General features: G+C 34.3%; 1 protein-coding gene across 4 annotated transcripts in view; it reads left to right on the top strand.

The window, feature by feature from the left end:
* EML4 (EMAP like 4) overlaps positions 1-25,239 on the top strand; it is a 150,509-nt gene that overhangs the window by 80,360 nt on the left and 44,910 nt on the right. For 2 of the 4 annotated variants that reach the window (XM_043918157.1, XM_043918155.1), the window contains exons 3-10: positions 2,107-2,236; positions 5,079-5,252; positions 7,123-7,251; positions 7,725-7,750; positions 7,945-7,977; positions 19,785-19,908; positions 21,106-21,255; positions 23,978-24,047. In XM_043918157.1, coding sequence (XP_043774092.1) covers positions 2,107-2,236; positions 5,079-5,252; positions 7,123-7,251; positions 7,725-7,750; positions 7,945-7,977; positions 19,785-19,908; positions 21,106-21,255; positions 23,978-24,047 — 836 coding nt within the window. The remainder of the gene's footprint in view (positions 1-2,106; positions 2,237-5,078; positions 5,253-7,122; positions 7,252-7,724; positions 7,751-7,944; positions 7,978-19,784; positions 19,909-21,105; positions 21,256-23,977; positions 24,048-25,239) is intronic. The other 2 variants (XM_043918158.1, XM_043918156.1) reach the window with 1 other exon arrangement.

The raw sequence follows: 25,239 nt of genomic DNA, 5'->3' as shown, positions 1-25,239 counted from the left end.
AAGATCTTGAATAGATAGTTCTCCAAAGATATACAGAGGGCCAGCAAATCCAGTAAAAGATTCTGAGTATTAGGGAAATGCAAATCAAAACCATGATGAGATAGCACTGAATTCCCAGAGATGGCTACAGTTGAAAAAAAACCCTGAAAATAACAAGTGTTGGCAAGGATGTGAAATTGGAACCCTCATACACTGTTGGTAACATTATAAAGTGGTGCAGCTGCTGGGTTTGGGGATTCCTCAATAAGTTAAACGTAACGCTGTGACCCAGCAATCCAACTCCTAGCTATCTACCCAAAATAATTAAAAACATGTTCAAAGGAAAACTTGTATACAGATGTTTAAGGCAGCACTATTTACAGTAGCAAAGGGAGAAAACAACCCAGATGTTCATCAGCAGATGAATGGGTAAACAAAATATGGCATAGTTGTAAAAATTATTCAGCCATATAAAGAATAAAATACTCCTACATTGCTGCTACGTGGATGGACCTTGAAAACATTGTTCTAAGTGAGAGAAACCACACACAAAAAGCACATAGTGTATGATTCCATGTATATGAAATACTCAGAATAGCCAAAACTATGGAGACAGTGAATATTAATGGGCGGCAAGGGCTGGGGGATGGGCGGGAGGGAATGGGGGATGAATGAGGATAGGGTTTCTGTTTGGGGTGGTAAAAATGTTCCGGACCTGGGTAGTGGTGATGGTTGCACAATGTTGTGAGTATACCAAATGCCGCTAAATTGCACGTGTTGAAATGGTTCAAATAGTACATTTTATGAGTGTTTTACTACAGCAAAAAGAAAAATATATTAAGGTAACAAGAAGTCACTGTTTGGCAGACCATCACTAGATCTGATGATCAGTGATATTAGCATAGTTTGGGGGTTATTTTACCTTATATGTGAAAATTTTCCTGGGAAGTTTGAAAAATAAACTGTAGTAGGTCTTTTCCTTCTTCTCCTAATTCATTCTGTCTGAGGTAGGGAATAGGAACCTCAAAATTAAGGAAGTACTGTCTATGATTGACACAAGTGGCTCCCAACAGCGTATCATTGTCAGAAATTCAGCGCTGTACTATCACACATGTAACATCCTAGGCTGCCAGATGTTGTAGGCTCTATACATAAAAGTTTTTGTTCCCTGTGCTTTTATGAAGGAAAAAAAATGAGATTGGCCAAATAGAAAAGATCTTCTTGTGTTCATGTGAGAAAACTGAGTCCAAAAATTCAAAATTATTCTCTACTTCCAAATTTTTACATAAATTTGACCCTTAATAGATGTGGCTCTTTTATCTTGTGACTGTGTCTTCCTTACCATTACCTTGCCAGCATATCCATCACACATACATTCCAGTCCTCCTCCTGTTTGAATGAAGACAACAGAGGTTATTTTGTATATTTATGCTTTATTTATAGGGAACAGTATTCTAAGATTCAAGATTTATGATATCTAGGATTTCTAATCAATTAAATGTCAACAGAACCTGAGCTCTTTCTGAAAATCGCTGATATGTGGGGACTTGTGGTTTACTTAAGGCACAGCTTTGAATCAAGTCCTTTAAAGCTACTGTGTGTGAAAAACAAGCCGTTTAGTTAGAGAATGACTCGAGCTGCAGTTTAGCAAATTAGCATGTCTTTTTTATAGGTCTGTTTTAATGAGATTAAATCTTCAGACAATAATATTGTGTGCTGCATAATGGATTTCTCTGAGACCTTCAGATCTTATTCATTTCCTTTTGAACTATAGACAATACTGGAGATGTATCTAATTAAAGTTGGGTGTACAAGCTAGCAAAGTTCACTGTTCTCTGGAGGAAATAACTATTTCATTGTGTTTTTATATAATTTTTCCAAATAATTTATACCTTTATATACCACATAGAGTTGTCTCAGTTTACAGATATTTATCTTTTTGCACTCAGTCCTTTCTTATTTATATACTTGATGCTTACTGAAAAAAAATAATTTTGTATGTTGCCTATGGCGGGGTGGGCAGTCTGCTTACTAAATCTAAACACTAATGGACTTACTTTTTAAGCCCTAATCTTTGAGGAATATTTTGAAAGTTAATTTTAAAACTTTTTTCTTAACCATATCTAGGCCAGCCAGGCCTTCGAGAAGCTATTTCTATGTCCTGTATAACCAACGGGAGTGGTACCAACAGAAAACCAAGTCACACCAGCTCTGTCTCAATCGCAAGAAAAGAAACTCTTTCATCTGCTGCTAAAAGGTATGCATTTGTAAAAAGCTAACATTGCAAAACTATCTGAATGTGATAACTCAGTCTTCTTTTGAAAAGAATATGAAATAAGAGCTGTATGGAATTCAAGTGAGCATGTCTTTTGAACTCTTTGTCTCTGAATGTAGTGATATCCTGCTTGTACTCGCTAAGTTTACATTCATCATACCTATGGAGTTGTGTGAGGAAGTTTTTGGTTTTTACTAAAGAAGGCAGCAGTTTCGTTTCCTGGTTTGGTTTTGTTTCTTTTTAATAAGCATCTGTTGATGAGATGAACATGACTATATTTAATGTAATTATATAAGTGAATTTTGCATAGCAAGTAATACATTTGATATAGCATTTTTAGAATTTTAAGAATTTTTTACAGCATTTTTAGAATCTTTGGTATATGTGTACATTGGTGGGAGATTAGATGCTATAACTTTTATTCTCAATCATAACTATAAAATTGAGGCTTAATTTAAAAATGGGTATGTGTATGTGTTAGGGGGTGGTGGACAGGAAGGCAGTGGAAATATTGCAGTATAAAAATTTCAGTGGATTACAAGTTTACATTCTCTGTGTTCTTTTCATGAATTAATTAATTCAGTCTATTCTAATAAAATTGCTTATAGGCTCTTAAAACTGTTTTCTTCAAAGAACGATTGAAGAAAAACTTTAAGTAATAGAATAATATTTAAAATATGCTGATGGAAAATGGTTGCCTCAGTAAGCTAATGCTGAGTTTTCTGTCAGTGTGTTTTCACAGATGTTAACCAGACATTTGACTACAGGAATGGTGAAGAAATGACAGAATCTTTAGGCCTTTTAAAAATCCTGTTCTGTAATTGAGTTATTAAGTCATTATTGTTATAGAATCTAGACTTTATCCTCCAAAGCATGCCAAAATTTATTACCTGTGTTCCAGTTTCAGGAGAAAAGGACAAATGATGAAAACATAAACATGTGGTGGAAATTTTTAATACAATTTTTAATAATAAACCTCCTTGTTGTATCAGCCCATTTTCTTACATAGCTATAGTTATGTGCAGTGGTCGGTATTATGTACAGTAGTGACTTAGTTTAAACCAGATGAGTTTGTTCATTTATGATGCAGGGGCTTTGTGTTTTGTTTTGAAATAACCCAGAAGGAAAATCTACTGGGTCCATATAAGACTACTGGCCCAATGCTGTGAATAATTTGAAGACCAATAAGAAAGAAGTAGTTTCTAATTCAGTTTTAAATTTCAAAGTTAGTTTAATATTTTTGAGGTAGAATTAAGTTTCTCAGCACATACTTTAAAAATTGAGTATAAACAAGACAATCAAAAGCCAGTCTGAAGTCAGAACGTATCAGAATGAACCAGATTAAGAAATGTTACTGTCAAAATTATATTTGAACATTATTCATTATTATCATGTGGTTAAATTGTATGTACTATTTACATTTGTGTAGCATGTTCTTAAACATACTTCTTTGTAGATTGTGCACCTTATAGTAAATTTTAAAATGTCCTTTGGTTAAGATAGTTGCAATTTTATACCTTTTCAACGCTGGAATCGTTGTTTCCATCTGTTTTGTAATATTGTCAGAAGTGTTTGTGTAGTATAAGAACTCTTATCCAGTGTGATCAGGGATAGCGATGCTTCATTAACCAAGAGTCGGTGTGGAATCATATGAATTTATAAATAAATATCTGAAATATTTTATTTTAGCTCAAAATATGTTCACATGGGCTTCTCTGGTGGCTCAGACAGTAAAGAATCTGTATGCAATGCAGGAGACCAAAGTTTGATCCCTGAGTTGGGAAGATCCCCTGGAGAAGGGAATGGCTACCCAGTACACCAGTATTCTTGTCTGGAGAATTCCATGGACAAGCCTAGTGGACTACAGTCCATGGGGTCACAAAGAGTTGGGCACAACTGAGCAACTTTCACTGTGTTCATTTGTCAATTTTTTAGTGAAAGACTGAGTCTCCCCCATTTTCCTCTCTTAAATATTCATCTCTGATTTACTTACTGTCTTGCATAAAATACACCCATAAATTGTTTTTTACAATTTTTAGTTTCATTTTTTAAGACAGAAAAAGAAACTTAAAATTCTTGCAAGATGGTATGAACTAGAACCCATCTTTTTTGTGTGATTTTTTTTTCTTAATCTTTTGTAATTGTTTCACCTACACAAATAATTTAATAGCAGTTCTTTTAGTAACTCATTTTTATTTGGTCTTTGCAAAGAATTCAGCTTAGTGTACATAGAAATTACTCTCTTTTCTTTGTACATTTTGTCAGTTTTCTTTGTATGTTATTAACTTAATCGTTAAAATAACAAGTACAACTGGTATAAAGAAGTTCAGGGGAAAAAACACAGTTGACTCTTGGTAAGTGTAAGACTCAGCTGCTGAGAGCAGAAGCATACAAAAGAAACAGGAATCAGAGGAAACCTACAGAACGTGAGCATTTAGTGTCCTTGGGCGTGAGTGTGCTTAACCGGGGGCAATGGATAGTGTCACTGCTGCTCTGATGTGGGTAAACTGAAGTCAGGTAAGAGAGCTTTTACGGTCCCCCCACATTTGCTAAGATGACATGAGGCATTAGAGGCCAATTTGGTCCAAAGGGGCAATCTTCATAGGATATGTTGTCTTAGAATTATAAAAAATTCTTTACTGACGATTTTAATAGCTTCCAGAATTCTTAAAGAAATATTTTCATTATTGAATGAAAGCAGTGTAAATTGTATTAGCTGTATGATTTAGGATTTTGAATTATATAATAGTAGTAACTTTTTCCATCATTTGACATCTTTTTTTGTTTAAATGTGTGTTGTTCCATGTTATACTTTATTTTACAGTGGTACAGAAAAAAAGAAAGAAAAACCACAAGGACACAGAGAGAAAAAAGAGGACTCTCACTCTAATGATCAAAGTCCACAAATTCGAGCATCACCTTCTCCCCAGCCCTCTTCACAGCCTCTCCAAATACACAGGCAAACTCAAGAAAGCAAGAATTCTACTCCCACCAAAAGGTTTTAACTGACCCCAAGTACAGAGTTAGGGAATGGTTGTAATGATCCCTAAACTCTGTGACTTGAGAAAAAGTCACAGAAAAAGTTGGCTATCCATGGATCCTAAGAGAAAAACTTGTGGACTTTTCCCCTTCACTTCTTTGCGGCAATAATCTGTATTTTAACAGATTGAGGAATGATAATTTAAAATTACCATTTACAATTATTCAAAATCTATAAGTTAAAACTTGAGGAAAAAGCTAGGTTATAAAGATGAAAGGAAGGCAAAGGTAACCTACTCTAAAACCAAAACAACAGTTTAAAATTACAGAATATTAAAATATATGTATAACTGCATAAATTTATAGCCATGGATAAAAAATTGCATGTGTTCTTATGCTTGCCATATTTTGGCATCATTACAACCTTCAGCTTGTCAGGGCCCTTCACAACATATGGCTCTTTACTGTGACTGCATCTCAGTTTCAGTTTTGGGTTTTGGGAGGATAAGTTCTTGCTTGAGTAGAGAACTGAATTCATTTCTCCTAATCTTTTCTATGCTAAAGGCTTGCTTGAGGGCTTCTCTCTGTGTCTTAATATTTTTAAGTTATGAGAAGGGGAGAAGGGAGAAATGTTCTAACGATGTGTGTGAGCCTACATTGGGGGTCTAAACTTGCATGCTGGGAGTTCAGCACCACAGCTGCCTTGTAATCAAATATTTAGACCAACTTAATGACATTTGCCTGCTTTAGCGATGTTGATTCAAGCTTTATGTTTAGGTATAGATATATTTTATCATCATACTTCTACTTGGAAATCTTAGGAAAATATTAAACCATTCCCAGAACTGGCTAGGATTTTAATAAAAACAAATGACATCCATTCCTAAAAGATTTTTAATATATTTTTATTTGATTAGCTTACTATTTTGCCTCAAATCTCTAATGGAAAATTTGGGAAAACACAACACCCTTCGCTTGATTGATGCATGTTTGACATTTTTAAAATGCTTTGTGTGTCTCACTCAGATTCTTATCCTATCTTAATGGTTTGTAATTCTTCTGCCTGATCTAATGTGGAGTTTTTCTTGGATATAGCTTATTAATGTTTTGCGGCCTTGGATTGTGTGTGATTAAAGGTGGCTTTTTTGTAATCAATCTCTCTAAGGTTCTGATTTGACTTGGCATCTTCTTTGTCCCAGATCTCTTTTTTCAGCTTCTTAAGGTCTCCTGGAAATGTGCTTGCCATTCTAAATTCCCCTTTGAATGTACTATTACAAGATGTATTGAAGACTGGATGAGTTGTAGGACAGTTAACAGTGCAGCAAAAAAATCATTTATAAATCAAAATATTTCAGTTATAAATATACGGGATTAGTTTTGATAATATCAAAACGTTCCTGTATTAAAATGTTTTTATTTCTGATCATGGGTAAAATTGAGAGATACAAACAAGAGTTTTGCTTTTAGTCCCACAATTATTTAGAAATTGTCATTTGTACCATATATAATTTAATTACATGAGGACATAAAAAATGAAAATAGCAGCCTTGTCATGATTTTGAATAAGTTTTTTCACAAATTCACACAATTTCATAAATTATGAGAGAGTAATTATTCAGATTTAAGCACATGGGTGTTCTAAAAATCGAGTACTATTTATTCTAGTGAATCTTTTGAAAAATAGTGAAAATTAAAAACAGACTAGGTAATTGCCTTGTTTAACTCCTTCACTCATCCAGGCACAGAACCTTTCAACTAATCATTCTTTCTCTTTTCTGGATTAGCTTTAAGAAAATGTTAATTGCTGCTTATATGTTCTATTCAAACTGTCAGTTACATGTGATTGCTATGCATAGAATTTTTCTCTAATAAATTAATGTTTCTTCCAGCATAAAACGACCACCGACAGCTGAAAAGTCACATAATTCATGGGAAAATTCAGACGATAGCCGTAATAAATTACTGAGGGCAGTTTCAACATCAAAATTAATATCAAAAGTTATAAAAAATACAGATAAGTAAGTACTATATTTCTATCTGAAAATTACTAGTTCTTTTACTATCATGTTTGCATGTACAGTATATGCCTTTGTTTGAATCATTTTTAAAAATCTGTATTTCTAATTTATATCTTTTTTCTTCTAAGTACATTTTTTCTTTTGTGTTCTTTTAAAAAAGCTATGCCTTCCTGTTAATGCTTCTCAACTCATAGTAAATCTCAATAATGTCATAAAATTAGAATATTTTTCATAAATTCTTTGTATGTTTTACTATTTAAGTGATCCTAATGGAATATTTCTTGTCTTATGACACAGTGTATATTAGTAGTTGAGACCAGTGAGAAGCTTTAAAGAATACTGATGCCTGAATTTCACATCTGCAGATTTATTTGGGATGTAGCCTAGACATTAAAGCTTTTGCAGTTTTCAGGTGATTATAATAGTGCGCCAAATAAGGTTATGAAATAAATATCTTTGAATTCCTTTTGTAGGCATAAAGATGTCATCATCAACCAAGGTAAATTAAAAATCCTTTTTAAAAAATATGTTTTCTAAATCATAAGTTTTCCCTCTTGATAAGAATATTGACTTATTTTCATTCAGTGTATTTTATTTATTAGCTCACAATAATAAAAAAGAAGCATATTTTATAGTCATCTAAGAAAATCTCTTAATTTTTATTGTAAGATATGTCATTTTTGTCTCAACCAGCAAAAATGTCAACCCGTGAAAAAAACAGCCAAGGTAAGAATAAGCTACGCAGTTGGTCGCCTTCTTAGTTAATTTCTTTCTGGATCTCTTATTTGGCTTTTCGTTATTTATACTACCTGACTTTCCTCTTAATGAAGAAAATATGGTAATTTGAACTAGTGAATCCAAACACTTTTCCACTTCTGTGAGCTCTGAAGAGTCAAAGTCAACAGTAGAAATAAATATATCATCACAAAGAGGTATAAAATACCAAGGGGAATTTCCCCCCTTTCAAAAAAAGAAAAGTACTTAGAAAAGCCATTTAAAAGATTGATAAATTTTAACTCAGTTTCCTGTCTTGCCAACTTCATTGCAAATAATCACTCATTTCTTGAAGCTAAGACTTAAAATGTAATGAGTCTAGCAAATCCATTTCCTCTTAAATTTTTCTTTTATATTAATTGTAATCTCTGGCTACTTGCTGTTGTTGGCTTGTTCTGACCCAAAAAAGGAGAGCAGACTTTCTATAAATGTGTATTTAATTTAATTGCAAAGTAGGTAAGATATATACATCAGTTTTACATTCCCCTTCAATTGCCTGCAAATTTAATTGAAGCATGCTACTCTAAGTAAAAGCATGTCCTTCCTGTGCATGCTTTTTCCAGCTAATTTCTATGTGTCATAGTTATCTTTATTTTTTAGGCTATTATATTAACCATATACCATGTGGTTAAAATTTTTGTTAAGAGATTTAACTTGATTTCTATAGATTTTTACTTTCTTTGATTCTACTAAGAAAAAAGTATTTGTGATCTTCTTTGGGTCATTTGTTTTTACATAGAAATTCTAAATTTGATTTTTGCTACTGTTTTCCTTCAGTTAGGTCTTATTTTCTCTTTCTTCTTTAACTAAGTAAGATTAAGTAATGGTTGAAATACCTTAAGGAAAAGTGAAAATCTATTTACAAATCCAATTCTTACTATGTGCCAAAACATTAAAAAAAAACAGAGATAATGATAGATAGTGGAAGGAGCAGTGAGTGGAGAGAGTGTCTGTGTTTAATATTTGGCTCTGTTGTATAGCAATCTTGTGACATAGGCAAAATGGCAACTTCTTTGGGTGGTTTTCTAATCTTAGAACAGTAACTATAAAGCTTACTTCACAAGACTGCTGAAATATGTATGGAAGTACTTTAAAAGCAGAAAACACTGCACCTATAAAAAGGTGCTACTATTATTACATGTTTTGCTAAAGAACTTACATTTCATAAAAATCCATATAGCTATGATAAATGAGAAAGGGCTACCTCAGGCTGTGGTATGCCCTTTGAAAGGAAAAGGGAACTAACTTATGGTTAGTATATCATAAGTGAGTGGCTTGTGTTGATGACAATTTTCAAAACCATCCAAATAGGCAGATAAGTAAATGTATTTAAAAGGGAAGAGTTTTGCTAGAGAAGGATCACCAAAGTGGGGGGAAGAAAGGATGGAATGAAAAACTGAAAAAGGATATAGAAAAATCAGTTAAATTCTATTACAAGAATTGTATGTGGCACTAGTGGTAAAGAATCCACCCGCCAATGCAAGAGACATGAGATGGGGTTTTGATCCCTGGGTCAGGAAGATCCCCTGGAAATGGAAATTGCAAACCACTCCAGTACTCTTACTTGGAAAATTCCATGGACGGAATTATTCCAGATGTTGGAATTTAATAATGTCAAGTGTTGCTTGAGCCTTATTTTTGAAATTTGAGTTTGTTCTTTTGCCACTTTAATCAGTTATATATATCATTAGAGTGTATCTTGAAGGAGAACTTGTACACTTCAGCCTGTTACATAATTCAGGTCTGACTGAAGCAGAACCTGTGGAAAGAAGTAGATGGTTCTAGAGATTGCAGGTAGGGTATGAGAGGTAAGGAACAGAGGGAATCTATGAAGGCCAGCTTGAAAGTGGGTGAGAGGCATCTACTGAAATAAGGGACATTTGAGGAGTAGATGTGGAGAAAAGAATAGTTTGGTTTAGGACAGTTACGCTTGAGTTGTCGGTAAATCTTAATTTACTTGCAGAGATGTGTAACAACATAGTCTAGATCTTTAACACCTGTAGTTGAAGTCGAGACTGATTTCACCATTTACTTAACCTGTGATCAAAAGCAGATTAATTAATCTTGTCTTTGTTTTCTTATCTATAGTTGATACAACAATAAAAACCCTCAAAGGATTATTATAAAAATTAAAGCTAATGATGTGTCATAGCACATGGCACATAGTACCAAATAGATTTTCGTTATTATCAATATAACAGTAAAACTTTGCACTTAAATATGTGGAGTTAAGATGAAAAGATGACCATTAAATAGATGGTCTTCACTTGATGTAAGTTGTAGATTGTTTAGTATTCATTTTGCATAATATATTTCACAGCACATTTTCTTATACTTTTGTTATTTAAAATATCTCATTTTTGGATAGTCTTTTTAAATGTGATTTATTAGTTCTCTAACTCTTTTTTGACAGTGACAAGTGTGACTTGTTCTAAGCCATCTGCTTTGATTTGGGAGCAAGCTGATTTACATTTGTCATACATAAGTGAGTGGTAGCAGAGAAAGCTTGACCTGAAAGGACTGTGTTCTTTAAGCCCAGCAAAGTAAAAGAGTAGTAAATCTGCATATTCTGATTAGCACTTTGAAGAAAGGAAACCATGGTTGAAAGCAGTAGGAGGTGAAATGGGATGTACACAGAGCAATCACTCGTCTAGGTGTACTATACCATATTGTCTGAACTCTGTGGAACTTATATTCTACCTGTAAGAAACAAATAATAACTATTTAACATGTCAGGAAGTAATACACATTGAGGAAGAACAAGGAGTGGGGAGAATTGCTATTTTATATAGAGTGGTTAGGGAAGACATCTCTGATAAAGTGACATTGAGTCACCTGAAGGGGAGTAAGTGAACAATTGGGTATCCAAAGAAAAGAATTTCATGAGCAGAGAAAATTGGAAATACATAAGCTCTGAGTTAAGAGCCTTCTTGCTGTGTTAGGAGCAGCAAGGAGGTCCTTGATCATAGTGTGCATGCAATTCTGTATTTGTTAACCACTACACTTCCAGCATATAGATTCATTCTAAACAAGAGAGGTGTCGTTAGACACCTCACTTAGGAAAGGAAAGCAATGTTATTTAGTGGAAAGAGCATAAGAATAATAAGCATGAGACCTAGTTAGGGGTGAATCACAGAAGTTTAAAGAATCAGAATGTTACAGTGACTACAGTTATGTGTGTTGGTTGGGAAGAAACTAAAAATTTCATTTGCCAGAGGAAATTATGAAAAAAGATAAAACATCCTTCATCTGTTAATAAATTTTTCACTTCCTCTTGGGACCTTGGGCATCAGTTTCCTGATATATATACTTTGGCTTAGACTGTATATTACCAAGAGTCTCTTTAATCACTTTTTGAAAGCTCTTTCTCACAACAAATAGAAAATGGAAGACAGCCCCTCATACCTTCTCTAACTCATGTTTAATCCACCTCTTAATAGTTTTGACTGCAGGTGCTTTTGCTTAGTGCTTAGTACTGTTTTCTGACCTGTTGGCTCCAGGCATGTTCTGTCCTGAAATCTGATCACATTGTGTAAACTGAACGTTGTGTCTGAAAACATAGCTAAAATTTACTGCAAGAATATAGAGTAGCAGTGTCCTACTGACACTCTTTGTATATTGTGTTACCTGCTAAGAGGAGGTATATTGTCGCCTGCTGAGAGGGTGTGCAGTTTGAAACAAACCAAAGAAATCAAAAGCCCTTGAGCTACAGATAGAATCTTTCCTTGTTGGATATTCCAAGGTAATATCCAGAACTTTGTAATTCCAGAAGTTAGAAAAAAGGGTGCTAACTCTAAATCTATTTTAAGTACAAGTAAGCAGAAGAGGAAGGAAACCAAATATTGCACTTCCAAAAAATACACTCACCACGAAAATTTACCTATTGGCATATGTTAAATAGAATATATAAATATTACTTAGATATCTAGGTCTTGGCTTTGTCCAAGTATATATTCTCTGTATTTAAAAAGAGACCAAAAAGGAGGGGACCTCTTCTCTGTTGGAAATTTTTTTTTAAGCAGAGATCTGATTTCTTGTTAGTGACAGTCGTCTAGATTAAAATGTATTTCAGGGCTGTCCAGTTTTTTAAAATACAAATCATCCCAACTTCTAGAATATGTGTTTTTGACATCCTCTTTGCATATTTTCAGCTGAGAAAAAAGCCCAGACTGCCCCCCTTTGATGATTCTAGTGGTAAAGAACTCACCTGCTGATGCATGAGACGTAAGAGATGCAGGTTCAATCCCCTGGGTTGGAAAGAAGGGCCTGGCAACCCACTCCAGTATGTTCCATGGACAGAGGAGCCTGGCAGGCCACAGTCCATAGGGTCGCAAAGAATTGGACACAACTGAAGTAACTTAGCACTCCCCCTTTGAACATGGAGAATATGAGTTTTCATGAGAATTTCTAGTCTTGTACATATTCATTTTGCTGTGTTTGAAGACGTTTCACCCATAATGAATTTTCACAACTGTAGGTAGAAGGTTTTTGTTTTGTTTTTTTAATTTAAACTAGGAAATACAATTAACTGGAAAATCTTCATTCCTTAACCATGCCGGTTAACGAACCAGTAGAGTTAGAAATCCATTTTGTTTGGAAATGACAATCAGACTCCATGTTGTGTTGCTCATTCTATCAGTTGTTACTGTTTTCCTGAAGTGCTTTGAAAAGAATTCTGAAACTTGTGATTAGCGAAGAGGTACAAATCATCCGTGAGATATATGAGAGTGCAGGAAAAGACACAGTGAATCACATACCACATTTCTAAGCCATACTCATGGTTGATTCTCCAAGGAACAATTTCTCCAAAAATATTCTATTGATTATTTCCTTTAATAATGCTTTTTAAGCTTTTTAAAGATTTTAATATTTCTAAAAATACATGCAAATAATACAAGCACCCATCTACTGACCCCCCCAAATTTATCAGATCTTTACATTTTGCTTTATTTAACTCAGGTTTTTTTTGTTGTTTTTTTTTAATTCACCTTTTTTTTCCCCCCAGCTATATACCATGTGATATATCTTAGTTCCCCAACCAGGGATCAGATCTATGCCCCCTGCGTTAGCGCAAAGTCTTGACCATTGGGGTAGTACCTTTTTTAAAAAAAAAAAAAAAGAAGGAAAGAAAACATTAAAGATAAGTTGAAGTCTCTCAATCCTGTTTAATTAAAATTTTATAGATAAATTTTTATCATTCTCCTTGGGTCTCTTGATTCTCTTTCTACTGTAGTTAATTGGGAAAGAGCTAGAGGGGTAAATATTTTGATATCTGGAATTTCTTTTTTTTAAAAGATTAAATCCAACTTGGCATATTCAGATAAAGCGAAGAATTTTTTTCATTTAGTGTTTAAGATAACCTTTCCTGGAGATATAAGTGAGTGATTTGAGCGGCTTTTTTAAAAACCATATTTTGCTTAGTTTAGAAGTGTTTTCAGCAATATAGCAAATCTTTTGGAAGTTTTGTGTGCCTTATGTTGTTGAATAGATTTATTTCCCTTCTTTTACCAAAGAAAGCCTTGTTCACACAGTAAAAATAATCTGAAATGCTTAAACAAACTCCCATATCTGATATTTTCAAATAATTCTATTATAGTCACAGTTGTAAAAAAAAAAAAAAAACAAAGAGAAGTCTGACTAAAGGAGGTTTACATTTAAGAAAGCAGTTAACTACAGATTGACTTACTACTATAATTAGTATGTGTTGACCAGCAGATACATAAGATTTGGTTATGTGTCTCTGTTGTAAGCTCCTAAGAGTCTAGGTTCACATCTTTTATATCTCCATTGTGTACCCTCATCGCCCCCATGTATCAGTAATTAAGAATTCAATAAAATTTACCAGCTAGTAGAACTCTACCTATAAAACAAGGAAAATTAAGGTTTTAGCATTTTGTCAAATTTTTTAGACCTGTGTTCTTGCCCAAGCCAGTAAAACTGACTATATAATATTTGACAAGCACCACAACTAGGAATTTTTTTGATGTGCAAAATTATATATCCTAAACTTATGACTCTCCTTTTTATTTTGCAGTCTGCATTTTATGATCTGTTTTTACAGCTAGTCCTTTGAAAAGGAGTGAAATTAGGATTTTATTATAGCATATATCAACTTTCTTATTCAAAATCCAAAGATCCTTATAAATTACATAGTTTCATTGGAATTTTAAAAATATTACTGTAATGTAAAACTTAAAATATTTTGTTTAAAAATAAATTTAAGAAAAAATTTTAGCTTTCCTTAAATGGTTTTTGTCACTTTCTACCATAAAATTGTGGACAATATTTCTAGCATCTTGTTTACTGTCCTGTTCTGTAGCTCTGTGGTTTGGGGGAGTAGAACTGGTAATATCTGAGAAAAAGATCAAGTTAAAGATTCTGAGAGTTTCTGTTTGTGAAATTGGGTAGAATCACACTGCAACATTTTAGTGAAATATAAAACCCAAATTCAGTTGTAGGGCAGAGCCTTTTAGTTCTAAAGATCATAAAATACAGATAAAAATGGATTTCTAAAGTGAAAACTTTGGGAGAGAGATGCTTTAAACTGTAAGCATTCTAGAAGGTCAGAAGGCTTTCTCCAGGCAGTGCCCATTACATAAATAAGAACAAATCATAGTCCAAACCCTTGAAGCTCTGCTGCTGTTGTCTTTGAAAGGCTTTTTTTTTTTTTTCCTTTAATATCTCTAGGTGCAGAAATAGGGAAAGCTATTATAAAAAAAAAAGGCACAGAAGGAAACAGTCTTGGATAAGAGTACAATTTTCTTCTACACTTTTCCTGAATTTTTCCTTTTGTTACAACCTGTGAAAGATTAATAAATTTTGATGAGCATCTTTTAAGCATATAATATTGATAACCAGTTGTTTATATCAATATGAATTATTTCAGCAATACTTTTCTCAGAACCCCTGAGAGTAACTATCCCCAAAAGTGTGGATTAGGGAATATAAAGATCATTTTGCAACGTGGAGCGCTTTGGAAGATAACACAGCACAGGGGAGATGCTAAAGTAGAAGAGTTAACAGCACGTGAGGAGACTGAAGGGCGAGGACTAAGAGGTGTGCATGAAGGGCATAGAAATACAGTATTTCATATTTTTGTCTAACATGCACTGTTCCAAAAGATAATAGAGCAGAAACATCTTTTTCTTCTCTTGTACTCTGATTTCCTATTGTTGGGAATTCAGGGCTCAAGCTAATACTATTTGGATTATAAGTAAGCTACATTATCAGGTAATGAGACTTATGCAGCCAAAGGACCTCACCACTGTCTGAACAGTACTGTCCAATGAAAATATAATATATAAAGCACATATAATTTTAAATGTTCTAATAGCAACATTTTTAAAAAAGAAAATTTCACAGGTAAGATAAGTTTGGGCTTCCCTGGTGGCTCAGTGGTAAAGAACCCACCTGCCAATGCAGGAAACGAGGGTTCAATCCTTGGGTCAGGAAGATCCCCTGGAGAAGGACACGGAGCCCCCTTGAGTATTCTTGCTGGAAAATCTCATGGGCAGAGGAGCCTGACAGGCTGCAGTCTGTGGATCGCAAAGAGTCAGACACAACTCAGTGACTAAACAACAACAAAATTAATATATTTAATCCAGTATATTCAGAATATCAATGGGTGATCAATATACAAAATCATTAATGAGTGACTTACCTGGTAGCCCAGTGGTTAAGATGCTGTGTGTTCAATGCAGAGGGTACGGGTTTACTTCCTGGGCAGGAAACTAAGATTCCACATATCATGAAGCTGGGAGGTGGGAGGCGTGGGCGTGGGCGGAGGAGCATTAAGGAAGTGTTTCACTTTTTTCCCATATACAAAATCTTCAAACGCTCATGTGTATTTTATGCTTAGAGCATGTCTCAGTTCACACTAACTGCCTTCCAAGTGTTCTGCCAATGGCTCTTGTTTCAAATTGTGCAGATCTAGGACGATAGTTTAGAAAGAAAATATTTCACAAGTTCTAAGTAATAGACATTTTGGGACACAGTCTAGGAACTCATCTGACCTTTCTGAGCCTTGGTTTCTCCTTCTGTAAAAATAGGTGTTTGGACTAGGTGAGCTGTAAGATTTCTTCCAGTTCCAACGTTATATGTATCTAGAGAAATGGACTGATAAAATTTATTAACAATATCCGACACAATTTCTTCTTTTTTGTTTGTTTGTTTATTTTTCCTTACACCATGTGGCTTGGAGGATGTTAGTTCCCTGATCAGGGATTGAACCTGGGCCCTGGCAATTAAAGCACCGAGTTCTAACCACTAGATCACCAGGGAATTCCCTGAATTTCTTCTTTTATAATTAAGCTATCTATCATTGATCAGATTTAATTAAGAATATTTAGTTTATTTGAGCATAAGGTAGTAAGTGGTAAAGCTTAGATTCAGATAAGGATGGCCTTTATCACAAAGCTTGTGTTCTGTCCACTATACTGTATAGCCACCCTCTCAGTACCAGGAATTTTCAGTGTCAAAATAGATAAAATATTGAGATGAATTACATTTCAGGAAGCAGCAGCTTCATTATTGAATACAGATAGCCCTATGCTATGTTTACTATTATCAAGAGATAATTTAATCATTTCTTTTTCTCACATATCTGGACCACCAGACTTTATTAATATATTAATTAATGTTACTGATCGCATACTCTTTTTTGACCAGTCCCATGGTCCCTCTCTTCCCCTTGACTTTCATGCTGGTGTACAATGAGGACAGCCAGAAAGTAGCAGTTGGGTAAAACAACTAAGTTGTTTAGCTATAAGGTCAAGAAACCTGACAGACTCAAAATGTTTGCAGTGAGAATTTGACTCACTAGTGATTGAGGAGCAAAGAGGTTCTTCATCTGTATATTTTGTCTAATTCCCAAGGTAAAGACTCTCTTCTTAGTTTGCAAACTAGTGAGCTCTATGTTGGCCAAAGGTGTGTTTTCACATGATATTCTCCCTCTTTGGCAAAGGAGTAAACATTTAAAAATTGGGAGACTTCACAATAAATTATAGATTTTCTGTTTCTCTTGAAAAATGAGAAGCTCTAGCAGCACTGGGCCAACATTTTTCCTGAGGTTGATTAGGGAGGTTAGGTTGCTGCCTCCCTAAGATGGGCCTGGTGGATACCAGTGCCCCCACCTTAACTGATCATCCCATATGCTCCCAGGGCTCTCTCTTTGCATTTCCTGCCTGGGCCTCTAGACACTTGAACTTGTGACCCAGATAGGACCCTGAGAATTCTAGCTCATTTGCATGCAGTTGCTGTTCTGTGGTCACTTTAAAGCTTTTGAAGAGAGATGATAGAGTGTTGAATAATGTATTATAAGCAGTTCCTAGACAGTGTTTAGAATGCTTACAAATCCAAAGGGAAAGAAAGATATACTTGTCAAGACCTCATACTTTACAGTGTGATATCTTATTTGTTCAATCAGAATTCCAAATGGTAAGTAGTAGTAGTAGTATTTTGTTTATTAGGAAAATGAGGCCAGAGTCTTATGGTTAGGAAGAGGATAAAGCTGGGATTCAAATTCCAGACAGTGTTTCTCTAAAGCTCACGCTCTTTTCCACTATAATGTGTTGCCCCCCTCAGTTTCCAGAATTGTTCCCAGTGTCTAGATATATACTCAGCCTCCAACATGTATACGGCCAATTATAGACCGGAAAAATATTTTCACCTAACATGCATTGCCGTTTTTCTATCATATTAGAAAAGTTCGCAAGCATAGATACAGCTGCTTTGCTTTTACTTGGTTGCTTGTGCTGCTTTCCAGTTGCTGAAGGCATCAGTGTAGTTTTCTGAGCTGTCTCTATTGCAGAAGTGAAGTTGCTCAGTCGTGTACGACTGTTTGCGAGCCCATTGACTGTAGCCTACCAGGTTCCTCCGTCCATGGCATTTTCCAGGCAAGAATACTGGAGTGGGTTGCCCTTTCCTTCTCCAGGGGATCTTCCCAACCCAGGGAACAAACCCAGGTCTCCCGCATTGTGGCTTTACCCTCTGAGCCACCTAGGGAAGCCCCTATTAGCAGAGGAGGGCACTTTTTTTCCTTTGATGCTATCCTAACCCATTCCCTTTGCTGGTATGCAGTCTCTTTTAACTGGCAATAGAAACATCTATGAAGTATTTTTTTCCGTTCAGAAAGCATTTATGCTATACACCTCTGACCAGTGGATGACCTTGGAAGAAATTCCACAGGACAGGATATTTCCCTTTAAGGATTTATTTTCTTTAAAAAAAAAAACCAACTAGAGGGAAAATTATGTAACAAATTGACACCTAGAAGAAAGTGGACTTTACAAAAAATGACAGGGAGATAGAGATAAAGATGATTGCTGAAGGAAAATAGTTACAGTTGATAACTGAATCATTTAGTTATCATCAAAGTCCAGGAAACAGAGCCCACTCTTAGATTCAAAAGTAATAGAGACATACATCACGTGGTGTTAAAAAATTGTGGCGTGGGAGGTCTTAGCCTGTTCTTAGATCAAACCCTGAGGCTGAGCACACTGTAATAATAATAAAAATAACTTGAACTTCTCACCCATAGCAAGTACAATTTAAGTCTGACTCTGAAGAAATACTTACAAACATTCAGCAAATGGTTTTTTCCCTCCGTCTTTCATGGTTTGTGTTACATAAGCTATTGAATTATCTATGCGTCCCCTTAGTAGCTTAGGTCATTCATTAGTAGAAGTCCTGAGGTTGATTCAACCTTTGATTGATAATCACACTTTGTTTCTAACATGATTTTCCTATCATCACAGACAAGTTAGCAAGTTCTAGACAGTGCCTATGCATTTGTACTCAGTCCCTTATTTTCTCCTTCTCTTTTAGGTTCTTTTGTAAACATTTCACAGCCACTGTCAACATTTATTAAACCTGTCTGTATGTAGGTCAGCCAAGGATGGGTGTTTTTGTTTTGTTTCTTAAGACTTACAAACAGTCTGATCTGTTCACTTAAGTATTGTTTTCATTTGTAAAAGGTGTACTATAAATGTTGATTTGATTCTAGAGTTGTCTTTTTAACATTTTTAGTTTTAGACTATTGCAGATCTTACAAGCAGCTATTGGTTTATGTAAATAAAAGATATTTGTGCTGTTATGTTCATATTACCTATGCTGCAAACTAAAAAACTATTTCCTAGCACTGTCTTTAAGATTTTAGTGTATTACAATTGAATTTAATTGCTTAAAACTCAAGGCTGATTGTCGGCACAGCTGTGAAATGAAGAACATGGGTCATCTTTCCCTCCACCTCTGACCACTGCTCTGTGTAACAGTGCTTAGTCTCTCTGTCTGTCCCTGACTTACGGGGGTGTCTGACTCCACTCATGGTGCGTTCTGTGGCCATGTTTTTTTGTCTGTCATTAAATGTCAGTAGGTTGATCAGGTAGTGTGGCAGACATGGTTGTTGTCAGAGTACTCTGATAATCTTTTTTTCAATTGTCAGAGAACCTTCCATCACAAAATTATTTTCTCTTGCATTTTTATACCTCAACTTTCCTGACTTTCTTGTTGCAATGTGTCAACTTATAGATAAATTATATTTTAATTATGAAAAGTTACTCTCTGTTAAGGAATGACCAGTGATTTTCTTTCATTTGATGATTTGAACTAAGTCTTTATACAAAAGCAGTTGTATATAGTGAGACTAGAATTCTGAAGTAGCTATTTCCTATCTTGTTTTTATTATGTCATATTAGTAATCCATTTTTCTATGAATATTCAGCAAATACATCTGTCTTAATTTTTTTCTTGTGTTTCAACAGAAGGAGAATACATTAAAATGTTTATGCGAGGTCGACCAATTACAATGTTCATTCCTTCTGATGTTGACAACTATGATGACATCAGAACCGAACTGCCTCCTGAGAAGCTCAAACTGGAGTGGGTGTATCCTTTTCTATTGTGACAGCAAATTTGTTTGCTCTGTCTTTAAGAAAAATTACTTTACCTGACCTCTATCAAAATTGTCTTTATGTCAAGTAAAACGTGATAAACAGTGACCACTTGAGAAAGTAAAGAGGTGTCATCTCTAATCTTTTCACATATTATGTGTATATTGCTGTTAGCAGCTTAAAAGTGCCAAAGTTAATATCTTCAGATAGGGTAAGCAGTATTCCATGGACATCAAGGCAGGTGCTTGTGGTGTAGTAAAAGAGGCATCAGACTAGAATTGGAAGGCTGGTGTTTTGAGTCTTGACTCTGCCACTTAACCCCAATGAACGTTACTTCTTCCAGTATAAAAAGAGGTCAGTAATCCGTACCTCACAGGTCCATTTTAAGAATTAAATAAGGAAACATCAGTTAAGCATTTTGTAACCTTTGAAATAATATGAATTATCTTATTAAGAGCTGAAATTAGCAAGATGGATTCTAATTTGAGAATTAACTTCTTCATGACCAGACATTTTCTTAAAAATGAGTATATGAAACAGTGCTCCTTATTTCGCTTAGGAAGTCTCATTTGTCGGCTATCTCTTATTCATCATTTAGGTCAAGTATAAGTGTCACTTTTTCAAGTAGCTCTTCTTTTTGTTTAAATTTTGGGCTGTACCATGCGGTTTGTGGGATCTTAGGTCCCAACTAGGGATCAGACCTGGTTAAGCAGTGAAAGCAGAGTCCAGCTGATAGATCACCAGGAAATTCCCTCGAATAGCCCTTCTTTTGATCTCTCTCTTTTTCTTTCTCCATTTAAGTTAGATCCTCCTTTTATGTTTTCTCCTAGCATCCTGTTGTTTTTCCTTCCACAATTTCTAATGATATACCTGGTGTAAATTTTTGTTACATTTGAAAAGCATGAACTCCAGGGACACAGGCCCACATTTTTTTGTTCAGAAGTGCGTGTTCTACTCTATGCCTGATACACATTAGGAGCTCAATATGTATTTGTTGGTTGAATGAGGAAGCTAAGATTTAAGCATATTAAAAGTCTTGGAACTGCAGAAGGGCTAATGGCAGGACATGAGTCTTATAGTTCCAGTCCAGTCCTCTTTTCTTATGTTATACTGATTCCCTTACATATCATTAATAAATTATTTAACATTTTGAAAGTTATGTTTGTTTGAAACCTTGACTCTTTCTTTTAAGATATGGTTATCGAGGAAAGGATTGTCGAGCTAATGTTTACCTTCTTCCTACTGGGGAAATTGTTTATTTCATAGCATCAGTAGTAGTACTATTTAATTATGAAGAGAGAACTCAACGGCACTACCTGGGTCATACAGACTGTGTAAAATGGTTGGTATCGTTTAATTTTTTTTTTTTAATTTCATGCTCTTATTTTTGTATTTTATTAAGCTGGGTTTTTATTGGAAATGATTTCTTGTGGGAAAATGAGAATTTAAGGATATTATGGACATCCTATAGATAGATTTCAAAAATAAAAAAGACTTATAGGCCTCCAAAATAGTTGGTGTGATACCTGCATCAATAGGTATCTGCAATAGATACCTGCAACATATCATCTATAAATTTTGATGGGGGCTTCTTTCGCTTTCCCAGATCTTTTATACTTTTTCTTCTGGCCTGTAACATCAGATATATGTGGCAGACTAGACTTTTACATACTTATGAGAGTGATTATTGGTTACTTAATATTTATTGAGAATTTATTTTATGTAGGTGTTTTGAACTTGAGACTTTTGGGAGGAAAGGGAAATCATAACTGAATAAGGATCAAACTGTAAAGTAGAGTGAGAACCATAAAAATGTGAGAACTCGTTTTCTATGCTTGGCATGTTTTTGAAGTACTCAATTTTACTACTTCGAAGTTAACTTGAATTACCTATTGCTTAAATTCATTATTTTCCAACATTTAAAATCTTCTGTTCTGGCAACTATATCTATACCTAGAAAAAATATATGTTAGACTTAAAATATAGATATTGTTAAACTTTTAGAGATGATTAAAATTTTGTCTTTTTCACTAGAAGAATAATAATACATGTACAGGATTACTTATTACAACATCGTTTTTGATGGTAAAGGTTGGAAAGAACCTGAATAACTTTTAGCTGGAGACTAGTAACGTTGTGCTATGCATGCAGCATGCAGCCATAAAGAAAGAAGGAGGTTAGATGGACTTAGAGATTATCCTCCTTAAGTGAAGTAAGTCAGAAAGAGAAAGACAATTACTATATGGTATCACATATTTAGAATCTAAAATATGACACAAAAGAGCAGAAACAGACTTACTGACTAGAGAATAGACTTGTTGAGATTGGGGAGAAAAGAATTGGGAGTTTGGAATTAGCAGATGCAATCTGTTATATATAGGATGGATATACAACACAGTCCTATTGTATAGCACAGGGAATTATATTCAGTACACTGTGATAAACCATAATGGAAATGAATGTGAAAAAGAAAAAAATATATAACTGAATCACTTTGCTGTGCCACATAAATTAACACAACATTGTAAATCAACTATGCTTCAACAAAATTAAGAAAGAATGAGGAGAGTGTTTGTGTATTAAATGGAAAGATCGCTAAGATACATTCCTAAGTATAAAAGAACAAGAAAATGTGTAGTATTCTACCATTTGTGTAAAAAAGGAGGTGGAAGATAAATATTTATCTTGACTTTCACATAGGTAAAATTTTTCCAGAATTAGTAATAAAAAGAAACTGATTACAGTGATTACCTGGCTGGTGTTACAGGGAATAGGGATGATAGCCAGATAGATGAGACTTTAGCAGAATTTCATATGTGTTTTTATAGTTTTTGATATTTGAACCATGCACATATATTACCTAATCCAGCAATTTTGCTCTTTTAAATGTTTAAGATTTGAATTAAATATGGCAAAATGTTAATGTTAGATTTTTTATTAACTCTTAATGTAATTGATCTGTATTTTAAAAAGTAAATTTTCTGGATTAGGTAATGTATGTGCTTGGTTCAGATATTAACTGTTAATGTAATTGATCTCAATAAAGGATACATGGGCTTCCCTGATAGCTCAGTTGGTAAAGAATCCACCTGCAATGCAGGAGACCCCAGTTCAATTCCTGAGTCAGGAAGATCCACTGGAGAAGGGATAGGCTACCCACTCCAGTGTTCTTGGGTTTCCCTGTGGCTCAGCTGGTAAAGAATCTGCATGCAATGTGGGAGACCTGGGTTTGATCCTTGGGCTGGGAAGATCCCGTGGAAAATGGAAAGGCTACCCACTCCAGTGTTCTGGCCTAGAGAGTTCCATGGACTGTATATTCCATGGGGTCGCAAAGAGTTGGACACAACTGAGTGACTTTCACTTTCATTTTTCTTTCAAAGGATTTGAACTATTGGAGAGGAAATAACATTAGTTAAAGCACCATATTGATAAACTCTAGCCTCTTTAATAGTAAAAGAAATTAAACTGATAATCTTTTATACCAACCAAATTATCAAGGCATGTTAAAAGGTATAGTTCTTAATATGAGGAAATTGTAGTGGAATTTTTAAAACATTTTTATTTCTTTATAACAATTTAAATTGATAACTGTTCTTCTGGAAAGTAATGAGCAATACATACCAAAAACAAAAAAATGTATGTTCTCTATTTATTGCTTAAATTCATTATTTTCCAACATTTAAAATCTTCACAATGTAATATTACATCTTCATGGTAATAAAACTATGTGAATATGTCTAGGTGCAAGACTAGAAAGAAACAAGTTCCTTTATCATGAATACATGATAAATTTATCATGCCACAATTATGAGTAGATATTTTCTTCAAATTTAGTGTTCTAATAATTCAGTTTAACAAAGGAGGCAGAAATACTGATGAAAACTTAGAAAAGAAGTCCTATAGGTAATTGATGTTTATTTGATTAGCCAAGGAAAATAAAACAAATGAGTCACATTGAGTTTTTTTAATGATTAAAAACTGTTGAAAAATGTTGATACTGAGGCATGTTTCTGCTGTTTTACATCTTTCCTGTATTTAAAATTGTTGTTAACACTGCTTTTTAGCCTTGCTATACATCCTGACAAAATTAGGATTGCAACTGGACAGATAGCTGGAGTGGATAAGGATGGAAGGGTGAGTGGCACAGTTTTATGCATTCTGTACCAGGTGATATTGATATTAGGATGGGATTGATTGTATTTAACCCTAACTCATTTATTTCATTCTCTTAAAATTTAACTATTAAGGAATTTTTAGTATAAGCAGAGAAAAAAATAATAGAATGTAATAACATTAAAAAAACAAAAGTCACACTAAAATACTCGTTTCCAGAAAATAAGTGTTCTCCCTAAGGAAGCTATTTACTTACAAGAATGGGAGAACTGATAAGCTTATTAAAGTTCTTCTTTTAAACATAGAATAATCTATCAGTCTGCTGGAAGGTACTATAATTATCCTAAATTGATGGATCCCTAATTTTATATTTTACATATGATTTTATCTGTGTTTTATATATGATTTTTTATAATTGATTTTATATATGACAAGAAATAGCACTTAAAATTTACAGTTATTATTCAGTACTATTGGCTTACATGACAAATCCCTTATTAATAAGGATCAGTAGTGAATATTAATGATGACTGATTAGCACATATATGACTAAATAACATTTTCTGCCTCGTTTCTTTAAAGAAAAGTATTTGGAAGGGTTATATTGGATGACTTTTAATACTCCTTCCAGGTCTAAGTTCTGTTTAAGGGCTGTTTGCTTAGCAATTTTTTGGACACTGATTTTTTTTTTTTAAGTATTATTTTCTCAGGAATGAAAGTAATGCAAAAAGCAGGATTTCCAGTGCAGATTTGCTGGTATTAGAATCCTGACTCTCCCTTTTAATAGCTGGATAACTATGGACAAGTTATTTAAATCTCTTATTTCAAAACAGCACTGTAACTTGTATATTACCATATGTAAAACAGATGACCAGTGCAAGTTCCATGCATGAGGCAGGGCACTCAAAACCAGTGCTCTAGGACAACCCAGAGGGATGGGGTAGGGAGGGAGGTAGGAGGGGGATTCAGGAAGCGGGGAACACATGCACCCTTGGCTGATTCATGTCAATGTATGGCCCAAACTACCACAATATTGTAAAGTAATTAGCCTCCAATTAAAATTAATTAATTTAAAAAACTCTATCTCAATTTCCTCATTAGTTAAATGGTGATTATAATAGCACCTAACCCCCAGGGGCTGTGAGAATTAAATGAATGAATGCGTGTGTTGTATTAGAATAGTATATAGCACATACTAGGATACTCAGATCAT

This window comes from Cervus elaphus, chromosome 11 (genome assembly GCF_910594005.1).
Source record: "Cervus elaphus chromosome 11, mCerEla1.1, whole genome shotgun sequence".
In the NCBI taxonomy this organism is placed as follows: domain Eukaryota; kingdom Metazoa; phylum Chordata; class Mammalia; order Artiodactyla; family Cervidae; genus Cervus; species Cervus elaphus.
This window is presented reverse-complemented; position numbering and strand designations above follow the sequence as displayed.